This window comes from Rhinolophus sinicus, linkage group LG01 (genome assembly GCF_036562045.2).
Source record: "Rhinolophus sinicus isolate RSC01 linkage group LG01, ASM3656204v1, whole genome shotgun sequence".
NCBI classification, from domain to species: Eukaryota; Metazoa; Chordata; class Mammalia; order Chiroptera; family Rhinolophidae; genus Rhinolophus; species Rhinolophus sinicus.
The window spans coordinates 159,250,722-159,268,150 of NC_133751.1; the positions used below are offsets into that span (position 1 = coordinate 159,250,722).

Genomic DNA, 17,429 nt, shown 5'->3' on the forward strand with positions numbered 1-17,429 from the left:
ATAAGTAGCCCTGTATGGCGAGTACTTGTTTGTTTATACACACCCTGCCTTGTTCCAAAAAGTATCTCAGACCTACAATAGATAAGCAAAGTTGTGATCTCATTTCCTCTTTCTCCAAGCTCCTAAAAATCGTATCTTACACTTGAGTTTCACATTCCAAACAACAAAACACTTTTACAAGCATTGTCCCATATGATGCTCACAATGAATTTGCAGAACAGGTATTACCATCTCCATTTTACAAATGAACACAATAAGGCTTGGAGAGGTAAGTGAAGGATGTGCCAGGATTCAAACCCACATCCTTTGATTCCAAGACTAGGGCTCTTTTCATTTCACACTGTCTTTTGATGTGTGGTCCGAGGAGCAAAGGGTTAACTTCCAGAAAGGGTTTGAATAATTGAGAGAATCGCTGCTGTGTATGTCTTAGACAAAGAATTATTATACTGGCTTCCTGCTGCATTAGAGGGAACCCAAATTGGAGCTATGGCCTACAATGAGTGATACAGTTCCTTATTCTGCTAGCTTTGCAGCTGTTGTTAACAAAAAAAAAAAAAAATTTTTTTTTTTTTTTTTTTTGGTGGGAAGGGAAGGGTTGATTGTTAGGTCATAATCTATTTATCTCCATAGAAAATAACTTTTTTCACTTACTGTCCAATATCGGTGCACTTCTGTCATTGGTGACTGTCTTCTTTAGTTTCTTCCCTTTGTTGATGTCAGAGAGAAGAGCATTTCTCCCGGCCTGCTCTGACTTATTCAAGGCAGGCTTTTCTGTATTGGCCTGAAAGGAAACCATGCAAACTCGTATTCAACTCTTGAATTAAAATCATGCATTACAACTCTCAGTAGGGACAGCTAGAATACTGGAAGCTTATTATTAAGGTTCTTGGCAATAGGTTGTAAATTCTCCACAAGTTTTAGACCTGATGTCATTTATTTTTAAGACCCAGACATTTGGGAGCAGATGCAGCACTAAATTATGTTCATTTTTAATGCAGGAAGAGTCAGTTCCTGATAAAAGTCTCTGAAAATTCATACCATTGTCTGTTTGTAACCAACACAGCTAGGGTTGGATGGTTAGAAATGAGAAGGGAATTTTAGGTCTGAGAAGTTTCTGCAGGACACCATAAGGCTTCATTCTCTAGAATGTGTCCGGAAGAACAGCTTCTCCTTCCTATCTTTTAGAACTAACCTGATACAAGAAGAAAATTGTCTCTAGCTAAAAGGGTCAGCTGTTTCTTTTTTTTAATCCACCAAAGTTTTAGAAAATAATTCACCCTGTTTACATTGCCAAAGTTGTTTTTTTTCTTTTCAATTTAAGGGAGATTCGAGGTATAATTTACACGTAGTTGATCACCCTTTAAGTGTATATAGTTCTATGAGTTTTGACAAACATATACAATTGTGTAGCCACCACCACAATCAAGATGTACAACATTTTCATTACCCCCAAAAGTTCCCTCATGTCCCTCTGGCCTAAGGTGTTTCTGATTTTAATCCCTTTGAAATCTTAGCTCACAGAGATTGCAGAGTGGACAAAGGTGCTGCTTTAAAATGTTTGGGTGTTTTGTATATTTTCAGAATTCCTGGGAAAGATCCTTATTACGGAATTGGTTCTTGTTTATTCAGGGTTATTTTTGGAGAGCCCAGCATATGGACTTGGAAGTAGGCATGCATCTGTGTCTGGTCCACTTGGAAACTGGCTTGGTCTGGTCTGGTCCCAGGGAGAGTCCTTCCGGCAGACCTGAGAATCCTAGGCTGGATCTGATTTCAGAGGTGACGGAGAGGGTTGCAGGAGGTAAATCTGGGGATGTTTAGCTTGACACCTCAGCCAGCTATTTATTATAGTTAGAGGCAGAGGGAGAACTAAGAAAAATCCTGAAGTAGGCTACACAGAATGTTCAGCTGGGAGGGCCTTGGAATAATTAAATTATAAAGTATTACTTGCTCACGATAGTAACAGTTAACATTTACATAGCTTTCACTAGGGGTGAGGCACTGTTTTTAGCACTTTATGTGTATTAATTCATTTAGTCCTCATCAGCCCTGTGAGTCATTATTTTCATTCTGGAGACAAGGAAACTAAGACACAGGGAGGTTAGATCATTTGGCCCCATCACCCAGCTAGTAAGATGAAGAGCTAGGATTCAAACCCTGGCCGTCTAACTTCAGAGCCTTTCCTGTAACCTGCAGGAAGGGTAAATGTGGGACCCTTTCCCTGACCTGGGAAGATGTTGTTAAAAGGTACAAACTTGCATCTAGAAGATAAGTGCTGGAGATCTAACGTACAGTGTAGTGATTATAGTCAATCATTCTGTAGTACAAACTTCAAAGTAAACAAGAGACCAGATCTTAAATGGTCTTACACAAAAAAAAGAAATGATAATTATGTGATGTAATAAGAGCTATTAGCTAAAGCAGTGGTGCTAATAATACCGTAATATATAAATGAATCAAATCAACATATTGTACACCTTCAACTTACACAAAGTTGTATGTCAATTATATCTCAATTGAAAAAAACTAATAAGTAAAATGCCATTCGCCATTGGCACCCAACACTGCCCTGAAGCAAGCCTGTTAAGAGCTTATTGGCAGTTGGTTCCAGAAAAGCTCTTTGCCTGTATAGTTCGTTTTTGCTAATGAGATCATCCTCTATTCCTCTGAAACTTGTTTCTACAACGTAGCAACATACCTTGGACATCTTGCAAAGAGCTTTTAAAATTACCTGTTGTCTTCATTTTAAGGCTGAAAAAAACCTGAGGCCCAGAGAGGCTAAGTAGTGTGTCCTCATTGGATCTCTTAATAGTTTTGGGTCAGCCTGTTCTTCTGCCTCAAAATATATTTTGACACTGACCCCCTCAGGTGCTAACTGCTCTCCTGTGACGACGGTTCAGGGCCCTTAACGATGCTGTTCCACTAGCTGGTGTCTACAATGGCTGCCAACCCACCTTTCCCTTTTCTCATCTCTGTATCGTATTTCTCTAGGATCTTGCTTTTAGTCAGGTAATAATGGATAGAAATGAGTTGATTTGATAGACCAGGGTTTTCCAAACTTCAATCATTCTGGTACAATTTCTATGATTTTGGTCATCTTCTCATATTACCTGGGTTATTATTTATTTAATATTTTTCATTAAGTCTATTTTCTGTATTATTTACTATACTATTTTTCAGTGAAGATTTTCTTTTAAATCAACTCACTATTAAACCCTGGTCTGCTACTTATAATTGTAAAACAGGCATTAAAATAAACACATGAGCATTAAAATAAAATAAAAAATTAAGGCATGTACCACCCAGCAGTGGTATATAATCTGCATTTTGGGGGGAAATATAAGATCATCCTGCTATGTTAGTCAGATCAGAGCTTTTCAAACTTACCGAAGGGCCAATTTTAATAAAACATTTCCAATCTATCATGGACTGATACTTTTGCAAAATGACAATGAATTATTAGAAAAATGAATCAGTAAAACAAAGCACACAAAATACAATAAGAGTTACTAAATGCTTCCTCTCAGTGCCTGTGCTTCTCTCCTTGGGGGCTCTAGCCAGCAGTGGATAACCACACCTTACATAGCAATGAGCTAATTATGTTCTGTTCTTCCAAGTAGGTTCCAACCTTAGATGGGCTATATAAATGTATCCACGGAAGCCTTGGCAAGAGAGTTTTTCTCTCCGTGCTTCAGTTTCTCCAAGGGCCCATCACTGGGAAAGTCCTTACTAGAGAAGGCTTCCCATCCTGGGGGAGGCCTTTTAAATGGGACATGTCTGGGAGCCTGTCCCTATCACCACGTGGAGGGCTGTCAGCTTCCTGGAAGAGGGGGCACTAGCTTCTTAGGACAGGTCTATCAAGGAAAAGAATGATCCCAGAAAAAGAAGTTCCTTTAGAACGTAGGTATCTAAATGTAAGGATAGATTTAAAGGGGGATGTGAGTGTGTGTGGGGTGGATCGGGATGGTGGTGGTGGTGGTGGTGATGGTAGGTGATATTTGTCAAAAACAGAGTGGAAAGAAAGAGGGGAAAGGCAGAGAAAAGGAAAGTAGTGAATCTGGAGGACACTTGAATGGATGCATTTGCAGATGTAGACCTGGATTTTTGGACTGTTCTGCCCAGAAGTTAAAGGCTGGATGTTGAGGCCATTTGAATGGAAACAGTGCATGCCGGGCAGAACTGCTTCTGCGAACCATCACAGACCAGCACGTGGGAATGAACTTCCTTTGATAGAACTAACCCACGTTCCACATGTGTATTATATGCATTGCATGAGACCTCAGACGACAAAACCTTTCGTGCTGCACTCCCTACCGCTCAGGGTCTGGCTTACTCCAACACCTGGAAAGCTTGTCGTATCATATTTAAGCCAGAATGCAAATGCATTTAAAACAAATATACGTGTGCCAGGTTTGACTTCATTCAGCTGCTTCATGCATGGATAATGGATAGTGAGGAGCCACTCACCAGAGCTAGTGTGGGTGGCGGCGGGGGCGCTGGAGGGGGCGCGACAGGCATCTTGGACAGTTACGCTTTCAACAGTCTTGCTGATAAATCTGTGAAAACAAAACCAAAAGAAACAAAACATGGTCATGTATTAGACTTCTTAGTAATATGCCGTCCTACTCTCCCGAACCCTTTCTCACCAAAGTGACAGCTATTCACATGGGCCAACTTTTATAAGAGGTGGAATTACCTTTACAACATTGCTGAGATGTGACTCTTCTGGAAGGACCCTAGCAAGGGACGTTTTGACCCTAAGTGCCTGAAGATATTGGAAGCAAAATCCAGCACTTCATGCTGCTCAATTCTACCACCCACCAGAGCAGGTTGGGGAATGTCACGTGCAAGGCCCCTGGGCCCGGGGCCTGAGTAGCTGGAAGGTTATCATGACACTGCTAGAAAAGTATCCCGGCCGAATGATGTTTGAGCGGCTCCTTTTCCTCACTCATTTCCATGACTAAATCCTTTCTTGCTCTCCCATTCCTGCTCACTCCACAGCTCATTGTTTGCTTTTCTGTGCAGGGATTCCTGACATTCCCCTGGGTCTGGGTATGCAGTGTAAGAATGCAAAGATGAATATATTTCTGCTCTTGCCCTCACAGCTCTTACAGTCCTCCAGGGAAAGGAGATGGGGATAAGGTAAGGTAGGCAGGTAAGATGGGCAAGGAGGCTGGCTTCCCCTCTTTGTGCTACTGGGCATGTCCTTATAGGACCCTAGTGGGGAAAAAGAGGGGAGAAGAAAGAAACGAGGACTCCGACCTATGACTCCAGGGCTGTTTACTAGAAATATGCTTCATTAGGAAAGCTTTCTGCATAGTGTGATTGCTCTGGGGACAAAGGGAAGGCCAGACTCTGCGGCTGGGTTGGAGAGTTGAGGGAAACCCTGGTGGGTAGCAGTGGTGAAGGCGGCAGTGGGCAAACATCAGGGGCTGTAGAAACAGTGGTGAGGAAGTGTCCTGGGAGTCACACCAGCCACAAACCCCGTCCGCCTTTCCCCCTCCTCGGAGTCCCATCCCTGGGTCTCACCCCACCGGGTCCCAGCCCTGGCAGTGCCTCACCCACTTTCTCACCCTAAGGAATCCCGACTTCTCCCACCCAGTCTTTGCTGCTGCTCCAAGTGTAGTCCCCGATCAGCAGCATGAGTGTTAGCTCACCCAGAGCTGTTAGAAACGTCAAATCTCAGCTTAACAAGATCCCTATGTAATTCACATGCACTAAAATGAGAAGCCTCGTTGTGGAATTTGAGCCTTAAACCAGTGGGCAGCCTGGGACACTGACCGCCTGAGTAACTGTTTCTATGGAACACATGCCGTGAGTTTCAAACAGCACAATTATCTTTCTTTTATTCTCAACAGTCTCTTAATTGCAGAAAACAATTTCTTAGAATTTAAATGTACTTCAACCACTAAACATTAATGTGGAAAACTTAACAACTTGAAACAAATACGTTCTATTAAAGTCTTGTTTACGTGGCTTTCTTTCTGTGAAGAGAGATGGAATGAAAAAGCTAAAATGTCCTGGCCGGACTTGTCAAAGCTGCTGGAAGATAGGAATAAAGATAGTTTGGAATAGTTCTGTTCAAAGCGGGCCGACTGGAAAATGAAATTTTAAAAGCTCCACAGCTGCATCAGCAGCTCTCATTCATTGACAGTCAATTGGATCCAGGGCGCGTTACACATTGTCTCTTACTTTTACAGACATTGCAAACTAGCATGATTCCGTTATTTTTACAGAGGATGCTGAGACTCAGAGAAATTAAGTAACTCACTAAAAGACCCACGCAATTCATTTAAATTAAGTCCGTTTGATCCCTGCCTTTCAGATAAGCATTTTTGGGCAAGTGAAGGGCTAACTAATGCTACCACTCACCTGTAAACTAAGAATCTGTTTTTCAGTAACAGATGATCTCAGACAAAGATTCTTTTAAAATGTGTTCCTTAAATTGGCTTCCTGCATGACACCAATTAGTCACCCACGGGGCCAAGTGGGCAGGGTAAGCAGGGTTGTGTGCCTATGTTAGGGGGCCGGTCTGCAAAGGGGGTTCTCCAGCTGCAGAGGGCACCATCGGAGCCACAGACTCAGATGTGTCCGAGGACCAGGAGGAAGGACAGGGATCTGAAACTGGATTCAGGTCCAACTAACTGTGAAAGATGCTGCAGCCCAAGTAATGGTATTAACGTAGCTGGAGAAAGCGGCTCAACAAACAGGTGGTGTGGCCAAGACCGCCCAGAGGGCCCAAGAGAGGGGCTCCGTGGAGCAGGTCATCCATGTGCTTGGTGGACGAAACACCCCTCAACACTCGGCTTTGTTGTGTCGGATCCCATGTTCACCAACTAACCTGTCATCCTAATACTGAGGAAGGAGTGGATTCTGGTCAACCACTAGGAACCCCTTATGGCGTTAGGTCTTAAGTCATTCTCTGGTTGCAAAGATCCAATTGAGTTTTGGTCCTGTCCATCTTAGGGGCCAGACTGTGGTATTGGGGCCCTTTCAGGGGACTGCCACCTCTTTAATCTAATTATTCTATGATTTTCTGTGTACTACACTGACTTATAAATAAACCTCTGGACCACAGAAGCTCAGCCTTCCCCTCCTGGCCCCTCAGATAAACAACCTTAGATAAAAGAAGGGGAGTGCAACACGTGGGTTGGGTGCTGACACCTGTGTAGTTGAGAATACGGATATAGCTCTGACTCCCCAAACACTTTACTAATAACCTACCATTGACTGGAAGCTTTACTGATAACATAAACAGTCAATTCACATGTATTTTGTATGTTATATGTATTATATACTGCATTTTTTAAATTAGTTTCAGGTCCACAAAACAAACTAATTTTAGACATTTATCATTTATATCCCTCACACTGTGTCAACCCCCCTCCCCCATCCACTATCCCTCTGACATCACACACAGCCATTACATTTCCACTGTCTCTATTCCTAATGCTGTACTCTGCTTCTTGTATATATATATATATATATATATATATATAAACTTGTAGTTGACATTCATTATTGTTCAGCTTCAGCTTCAGGTGTACAGTGCAGTGATCAGGCATCTACATCATCCCTGAGGTGGTCTCCCTAACAAGACAAGTGTCCATTGGATACCCTACGAAATCTTTACAACATTATTGATTACATTCCCCAAATTAACTTTCGTAACCCCGTGGCAATCTTGCGGTTACTGACTGCTTTCTAATCCCCTCACCTTCCCCCTTATCCCCATCTCCATCTAGCAACCCTCAGTTTTTCCTCTGTCTCCGAAACTTATATACTGTATTTTTATAGTAAAGTAAGCTCGACAAAAAAAGTGTTATTAAGAAAATCATAAGGAAGAGAAAATACACTTATAGTATGTATTTTACAAAAATCTGAGTGTAAGTGGACATGCACAGTCCAAACCCATGTTGTTCAAAGGTCAGCTGTGCTCTTCTCTCCACAGCTGCTGCTTTGCCCGCCCCCATCTCTCCCTCTCCTCCAGGGACACCACTCCCACTCCCACCTCAGTGTTGAAAGGTGATTACAGACACTTCCATGGTCTCTTTGCTCCTTCTTAGCTGAACAGCTGCTTGGAGGGACTTGCCAGGCTGGGCCCTTAAGGGAAGTTTGTGAGAAACCCGACTCCAACGCTGCCACCTCACCATGTGGGTCAGAGAAGACCAGTCTCAGGTCCCCCATGCTGTGCCCATACCAGGCACACTTCTTGGCTGTCTTTTCACCAGACTGTGAACTCCACCAGGTCTCCCCAATACATGGCACAAAGTAGGGCTCTCCCTAAATATATGTGGAGGGAAAGAGCCAGGTGTTACACAAATAAGCCATGTGCTGGCCATTGGAATGGCTCCCAGCAACAGTCCCTGTGCCTTGAGGTTTGGGCAAAGAATCCGCCCTGTGAGAGAAGTCTGCTGCCACTAAGTACTGGGACTTGCTTTCTTGGCAGCCCCTGTCTTCGCCCATGGAGCAGAACCCAAGACCTGGGAGAGCCCTGACTTCCCTCCGCTCCTGGAGTTACCAGCCCACATCAGAACTGGAGCTGGGTCTTACTGAAAGGCCTCAACAGCAGCCAGGCATGGTCCATTGGGTAATGCATCCTAACCTGGATCCTTACACCTTCAGGGTCTGTGGATCAAATTCAGGGGTTTGTGAACTTGGATGGGAGAAAAGGACATATTTATTTCCTCTAAGCACTAACTAAAAATTAGCATTTCCTTTAATTATGAATGTAGGCCACAAATCACAGTACCTGAAACTTTTTCACCAATAGTTTCTACATGGTATTTTCTCATCATATTACAATTGTTGCTGATCTCTTCTGAAATTATGGCAATATTTAGATCTATTGCTAGATTTTGTACATATCTCAGTATTATGAGTTTTCTTGGTAATCCTCTGTATTTTGTTTGATGCATTTAACAATAATCCAAGAAGAAGTCCTTTGGGCTTTCCCAGATACTAGTGTGGTCCATGGCATGAAAAGGGTTAGAATCCTCATGAGACCATGAGACCTGGGTCAGGCAAAGATGATTTTGAATCTCTGCTCTGCTGCCTAATAACCTGGGATAAAAATCTTACTTCTCTGAGCCTCCCTGTCCCATCTGTTAAATGGGGGTTGCTGGGAGGATGAAATGAAATGGTGTCTGTCAAGCTCTCAGTATGGCTGGTAGGAAAAGCAATCAATAGGCAGGTCTAGGTCTGTGTGTCTTGAGGACGAGCACGGGTCCTGCTGGTGTGAGTGCTGCTCGAGCACCTGGCAGAGGAGGGGCCGAGCTGAGGCCCTTGCTTTGCTCAGAGTCCGTTGTGGGTAGAGCTGCACGGGATGGGAAGGAGGCCGCCTGAAGACATGGCTTTGAGGCACGTGGTTCCTCCCTCAGGAGAGAGAAGCATGGCAGGAAAGGCAGCCCTGTCCCGGGGTCAGGAGGGACCCTCAAACAAGGGAAAGGACTAGGGCAGGGTTCGCAAAGTGTGGGTGATCTCTTGCGTCAGAATCAGCTGTGTGCTTTTTGAGTCCTGCCTCCCACCCTAAAGTTGGAGGGTCCCTGACCTACCCATTTGCTGGTCCTTGCCCTCCCACCCAATGCCCACCCCAGGCACTGAACTTTTACGAACATACACTTTTGAGAAGTAACTTATTTTAAAGAATCATTTCGTTGTTTAAATAATTTTCATCATAGGGAGGAAAGCCAGACTTTTCTAAAATGTTCACCTTGTGTGTTGAATTTTATGTGCACAAAGAAAACCACAGGGATGGAAAAAGCCTTTCTGTTTTAATACACAGTGTAATGGGTTGAATTGTGTCCCTCCCAAATTCATATGTAGAAGCCTCAAGGTCTAGTACCTCTGAATGTGACTTGGAGACACGGCCTTTAGAGGGGTGATTAGGTTAAAATGAAACCATTAGGATGGGCCCTCATCCAATAGGACCCCAAATATCTCTGGATTGTTATACATTAAAGATATAAAAAAATCAACCTGAACCCTAGGGTATTTGATTGCCAAAGTTGTATTTAATAATTAAATCATTCAAAAATCATGAAATTTTAGGTAAAAATCTACTGAGGAGTAGATTTTTACCTCACCTAAAATTTTTGGTGAGGTGAGGGATCCACTAATAAACATTTTATGATGGGATTGGCTCTATGATTTGAAAGAACAGAGCAGAATATTTTGCATAAATGACTTGAAAAATTCGTTAGTTGGGTCTTCTTTGTTGCACACACACACACACACACACACACAATATACATCAATATTTAGAAATCCTGGAATTTCCTAGTTCTGTGTAAGAAACCAGTTGGTTTTATTAGTTTCATTATAATGCCATTAGGTCAACATCTAGATTAACATTCACATTAGACAGCATCACACACTGATCCTAGACAAACCAGAGCATCTTGTGACCCAGAACCATTTGTTAAATATGTAATATTGTTTATAAGGGACACTTGTGAGAAAGACAGAATTGCTCAGCATACTGCCCACCCCATAGCGGACATTATTTTCCCCAAAGGCACAGCCAACTAGAGGCTCAACCACAGCCCATAGTTCAGTTCAGACTTGCCTCAGGAAACTTATGGTTTCTTCTTCAATATGCTTATCTAAGAAAGCAGAATTGTCTCCGTAAAATGATCCACCTCCTTCGGATCAAAAGAATTGACTAGTTATTTAAACTGTTTCTTAATTTCTCAGAGCCAATTTTAAATTCATTCTAGATCGTGCCATGTGAGGCTCACACTACAGAATGACATGAAGAGGGGAGCAATTTCTAATGCTGTCCAATGAAAACATCTGAGGATCCTCAGAAAGCCACAGCTAATCCTGAATGTGTGTGGGGGGGCAGTGAATCGGCCAAGTTTTATTAGAGATGGTAAGACGCAGGTTTATACAGTTATGTTTTATTACCATTTTGGACTAGTCAAAAATATAAAGCATTGTGCTATATAAATCTTGCCAACAGTCACACTTAAATACTACCCTACCTAAAATAAATGGGGAAAAAAGTAAACTTTTTTTTCAAAAAGGTTGAGTCAATAGAGGAGTATTTTATTCAGTCTGTGTGTGGGGATGGGGTGGGTCCAAATGCTCCCTTGCCCTCATTACTTTTTATTCTGCATCTTATTTTTATTTACATTCATTTATATTTTACTTTATATATAATGTTCTTAAATTATTTTTATGTATGTATTTCTCATGTGCTATTGGCTTCTTCAGGTTGAATTTCTTTCTTTGAGATTTTTTTTCTGCTTCCAAAAGTAACGTTTATTCATTTAGAAAACAATAGGCAGCACAGAACCATACAAAGATGAAAATAAAACACAGCAGTTGCATTTAACCACTAAAGGAAAAATTTGGTAATAATTAAATTTTAGGTGAAAAGTGTTGGGGTTAATAATGCCCAGATAACTCTTGTTAACATTTTGATGTACATCCTTCTAGCTTATAAATACACAGACAGACAGACAGACAGACACACACACACACACACACACACACAAATTGCTTGACCAATAAATACTAACAGAAGGAAATTTATAATACATATAACTCAACAGTGATTTAATAAGAAAAGGCTCTTCAATTCATATTGAGTTATTACAACCATAAAAAATTATAGCAAAGGCATTCACTAGAAAGGCAATGAATCCACTCCAAGTTATACTGTAAAAATAGTCATTTAATGAACTCAAATTGCTGCTAAAATCCTGAATTTTAAAAAGGCCATAGTTTTGGGATTCCTACTCAATTAATTATGCTTGATTCTATTCTTTAGAGGCTCCGCCATGATGCAAACTTAGTAGGATGTGCTTAAGATCTGAAAACCATTAGAACTAATTAAGATGAAGGTGGCTTTGTTCTTCAACTTCCTGTAAAAATGCTCAACAGGAAAATTGATGCTCACAGCAAACCACAGCCATCCTGTTTCTTTAGCACAATCTTTTCACAGCTGCAATTGCCTGTAGTTTCTATTTTATGATACCAGTCACCGTGCAACATCTCTGTGCCACCACCCTTCACCCCAACCACCGCCAGCACATCCTTTGGCCATTTTAGCACATTTAATATCTTTGCATAAAGTTTGTTTCTATTATTGCCACTCTTCCTCTTCTCAGGTCCAAGCTCAGAGGGCTGCAGGCAATTTGGCAATCAACACAAGAAGAAAGACAGTAAAGACTGCTCAACCCAAGAGGAAGCAAAAGGCAGAGAAGAGAAACAAGTGTTCCTTTATAACAAAGCAACAGCCTCACCTAGTTAGTTATTGCTATTCTCAATGTTCACTGAACGTGGAACACATGGTTTCTGGAATCCCTTAGTTCTCAAAATGTACTTGTTACTACCTTTCTCAGTGAACACCATTTAGCCTAAATTAATTCGGCTATAGACTGTCTTCTCAATGGTAAGGATTTGTGTCTCAGCTGTACTTGGAGAATACTTGGCTATTTTAGAAATATTTCTTTCAGAGTTTATTTAAAAAGAGTTGATTAATTTGGGGGGATGGAAAAGGCATTTTTCAGAGAAGACCTTCTGAAACATCTACAATGTCATTACGATTAGTACACCAACTCAGTTTCACTCTAAGAGTAACTGCTGGGGAAAGAAAGGTTGCTATGAAGTAAAATTATTTTTTTAATTCACTGTCATATATATTTAATTTTAAAACTAATGCCAATTTATAGACATCAAACTTTTTTAAAAGTGAGAAAATGACGGTAAGTTAAACGACACATCTGCTTATTGTTTAAATGGGGGAAAGGGAAAGGAAAGGGAAACCCTTTTCTACTTCATCCACCTAACTAAAAAGTATTGATTTTCCTCCCACTACTTCCCATCTCTTTCAAGAATTCTCTTGAAGGGGCTCAAATCTCAAAGCTGAAGTTTTTATAAATCCGCAGTACCACACTTAGTTTCACCAGAGGTTTAAGATCTACCCCTGATCCCCACTACACTCTCTCTCTCTCTCTCTCTCTCTCTCTCTCTCTTTCTCTCTCTCACATGCACACACACACTCACATATGCATACACCTATACATGCTCATACAGACAGCATATATGTCAACACATTTGATTATTTTGTTCATTTAGTTTTGAAAGTGGAGCCTTCTTTTATAAGTTAGAAGTGCCACCAAATTTACTTCTGAAAAGATCAAAAGACTTAGAAAGGAAAAGGTCTTACTTGAGATTATTCACTTTAAAGCTATTGCCTGCTGCTGTGACATTTAAAACAAAGCATTTGTATAATTCCAGATTCCCAGGACTGGAAAAGGACATCTCATTGCCTCTAAACTGCACTTATTAAAAGAGCTCTTGAAATTACAGAACACTTCCTCCACACTTAGTTGTTAGGTGGCCTTGGGCAAATTACTTAGCCTTTCTAAATCCAGTTTTCACAGTAAAATGGGGAAAATGGTACCCACTCATTAAGGTTATTCAAGAGTTAAATGAGGCAAGTGCTTAATAACTTTAGCCATTAAAAAAAATATAAGTGAAAGTAAAGAGCCTAACACATAGTAAGTGCTCAATAAATGTTACTGTCTTCCTCCCTATTTAACCATGAGAAAGAGAAATCATGAGTTGATTTAAACCTTAGCCCACGTATGCACACCCCTGCAAAGCTCTGTATTACAAATGAATGGTGAATGGAGATGTGTATAAAATAATTTTAAGTTTCTCAGAAAAGCATACTAATTAAGGCATTCCTTGGTCTAGTATTTTTTTTCCAGTTTTAATTTTCAGGAGTGAGAGTTGCAAAATACAGATAGAGGCATTTATGACAGGGGAAATGCTCTTCCCAACAAGAAATATATGACATTTGGTAAAACAAAAATGAGTCAACCTTAAAGCAGAAATGTATCACAATTTAAACAGCCAGAAACTTCCAAAGACAATGACATGTTCATGAAATGTCAAGCAGGCCTTCAAAAGAGCATAAAACTTGGAAGGTCCAAGAATGACGTACCACACTTCCTCTTACATTTAACATATGTTGGGGAACTTCCAGCCGATAGGCCAGATCTAGAATTTGATGTAATCAATGATCAGGGTGAAACTGCTGCTGGACTCTATTTTCAGCGTGGGGCGTTCTCTGAATATTGCAGTTCATCCACAGTATGTGTAATCCTTAAAAGTTTAGATATTAGAATAATTGAAGAGCTGTGAACAATTAACCCATGAATGGACTTTTCAAAGAGCATTAGAAATCCTGACTGTGATTTTAGATAAATTATTTAAACCTCTTTAGACTACAAAAGGAAGAGTTTTGACTAGATGACGTGCCAGTTCAGAAGTAACATGACTTTATGAAGTGAACACATAATACTTAAAACCCACAATCCAAGTGAATAGTAAGGGTATGGTTTCTGCATGAATTGACCTCAAAACCTTTCCCAGGCTTTTCATGTTCCTTTCTCACTATCCTGTTTTATTTTTTCTCCTGCCTCTTCACCTATATCTTTCTCTCTACCAAGGTGTTTTACTTTTCTTAATTAGAATCTTCCTGCAGCCTTTTCGTCATTTTACCACTTCCCCATTTTCAATTGTATATCTTAGTTATGCCACTGAACTATTTAAAAAAACTTGTACTTATTAAGAGGGCGTGTGCCCTCTTACTATTTTAAAGTTTCATTTTATATTTCTTTACAGGGAAAAAGGAACACAAGTCAAGTTGCTTTCTCATATGTGCCCCAGAGGAAAAAACCTTTTTTTTTTTTCATTAAGTTTATTGGGGTCACAATTGTTAGTGAAATTACATAGATTTCAGGTGTGCAATTCTGTAGTACATCATCTATAAATCCCATTGTGTGTTCACCACCCAGAGTCAGTTCTCCTTCCATCACCATATATTTGATCCCCTTACCCTCATCTCCCACCCCCAACCCCCTTATCCTCTGGTAACCACTAAACTATTGTCTGTGTCTATGAGGAAAAAACCTTTTTTGATACCAAAGTTTCCTTAATCCTGCTCTGGGTACACGGCTTGAAAATTTTAAACTACAATATTTTATGCCAAAATATTAAGCGTATTAAATGTTAATAGTTATAACTATTTACAACAAATGCAACAGAATTTGGTTAGCAATAATGGTTGTGCACTGCACTGTTAGAATGCTGAATAGAATGATGCTAAAGAGAAACTGTTATCTTCCTAAAAGGCTCTGCCTTAGAAATGGGTTTAGTTTGGGATTTGAATTTAACATGTCTGTAGCAATAGAATGACAACAGTTTAGTTCCATGGTGCTTTCCTTTGAAACTTACAGTGACTCCTCTACTTTAAACGCACACACGTACTCTTGCTGGCCAAAGTGACAATTTAACAGCAACTGTGGGACAACTGCACCACATACTGAAGGGATATACTTCCTGACATAAACCCCCATTTAAAACGGGAAAAAATAGTTCCTATGGATCTTGTCCAGTTGTCAGGAAAAATTCTGCTCATTATCTTGTTTATACTTTGGCTCAAAACACAAGTTATGAATCACCCTCAATCACCATAGTGGTGAAATTGACATTCTGTGCAACAGGAATAGACTACACGGTCTTCTAATAAAAAAATTAAACTTTATCTCAACATACTATGGCCCATTAAAAGTCATTTAGCTCTTCCCCCTAGCCGATAAAGGAAATACATTTAGCTTGAATATAATTTTTCTTACCGTTAAAGGATACCGTAGGAAGGCATGATTAGGGACACAGGCCGACAGAGAGCAAATGAGATATGAGCCCAGAGAAAAAACCGTCCCTGAAAGAGGCATCATCTTCTAACGCAAACGTGGGGCCGTTTTTGGACAGCCATTTTGGACAAGCTCTGGCCTCTTGTTAAATGTGACATACTGAGTCAGAGGCAGTCGTTCTTCTGTGGTTATTCGCTTCCTGTCTGATTAATTTGTTGTTTGTTCCTTCCTCCTCTGCTGCAGAAAAAGAAACTAGATTGGTTTTACTTAAGAAGCAAGCAAGGAAAAAACCTAAACTAAAAAAGTTTAATGTTTCTCCTTCCCGCTAGGTGTGACATGCTTGTTTAGTACAATGACAAGAGGAGATCAGGACCTCCATCCAATCAACAGCCCAACTTTATTCTAGATACCTCCACAAAGGACAATTGTTCATGGAACCTGAATTTTCCTTCAGGAAAATTCCATTTGAAAGCATCACTCTCAATATTGTCTATACCATTTAGTATTAAGGAAAAGAGTCACTCGAGAACTAAAAGCTCTCAGCTACACTAATAATTAGGGTAAATAAACGATTCTTCCTCATCTACAGAGCATTCAAGTGAAGAAAACTGGTCAGGTGTATGAAGACGAATTAATTTTGAAATGTGATTTTGGTGCCCAAGTCAGGATAAATGATATACAGCTTAGGTCCTATGAAGACCCAGAGTTTTTTATGGCAGAATATTTTGTTTCTGTCACCCATACTTAATGGGATAACAGTAACTCCCCTAGGAGATGCTTGAAAAAGCATAGAGATAATGAGTGTGGAAGGAGGAAAGTCAGATTTCTCATTATTATAGGACTCGAAGAGGTGGATGGGCCATGGAATACTTATAGAAAATATTACACCAAAACCTTGAGTGTCTATAAACAATCTGAAGATGCTCATACATTTTTCTTGATCCATCTGAAAAGTTCAGACTTAATGTTTGCAATACAAACCATGTAACTGAGAAAAAGTATCAGCTGAAAGAATGAAAAACAGAGGCATTCCAGAAACTAACTTGGTTGTAAAATTTGAACTTTGGGTCCTGATTTTGCTGGGTTCAGAGGAAAAAGGCATGAAGAGACCACAAGGTGCCTAATATTCCCTTACCTGTGAAAATGATAGGACTGGGTAAACAAATGCTTCTCAATTCAGGAGGCTGTTGGAAATGTTTGGAGGCATTTTCAGTTGGGGGTGGAGGGCAGTGGGCTGGAATGTTGAGGGGAGGGGCCTTTAGGATTCATGGGCGGAGCCAGGAATTCAGAACCTCCTATAATGCATTGGACAGTCTCACCCAAAATACCAGAAGTACTCCTGCTGAGAATACTGGGATAGTTGATGTCTAAGGTTCTTTCAAACTCTAAGTTCTTCGAGAGATGAGTTTAGCTGCATAGGCAGAGTTATGATGCCAGGCCATGTCAGAATCCCTGGATGTAGAGCACTGAAGGATTAGTGACTGAGAATCCTCTACTTTGACTGGAGCTACTTGAAACCACAACTGTATCCCTTTGGCCCTTTCCTAGTCCTCTGACCTTATCTCAAGTAAGTCCCTTTGCTACTTCATGTTCCTTAAATGCACCGAGCTCACTTGCATCTCAGGGCCTCACTTGTGGCTCTCTCACCTGGCACACTTATGTCCTGGTTCCTTCTCATTCCTCAGTTGTCAGCATAAGTGTTCTCACTTATGCCCCACCGCTGCTCCTGTTTTCTTTTATGCACAGCACATGTCACTA

General features: G+C 40.7%; 1 protein-coding gene across 3 annotated transcripts in view; it reads right to left on the reverse strand.

The window, feature by feature from the left end:
- The window catches only part of WIPF1 (WAS/WASL interacting protein family member 1), a 106,589-nt gene that overhangs the window by 19,047 nt on the left and 70,113 nt on the right, over positions 1–17,429 (reverse strand). For 2 of the 3 annotated variants that reach the window (XM_019727473.2, XM_019727474.2), the window contains exons 2-3: positions 4,465–4,553; positions 652–781 (exon numbers count right to left, since the gene is read on the reverse strand). In XM_019727473.2, coding sequence (XP_019583032.2) covers positions 652–781; positions 4,465–4,515 — 181 coding nt within the window. In that variant the 5' untranslated portion in view covers positions 4,516–4,553. Of the gene's footprint in view, positions 1–651; positions 782–4,464; positions 4,554–15,653; positions 15,901–17,429 lie in introns of those variants that run through there. The other variant, XM_019727472.2, reaches the window with a different exon arrangement.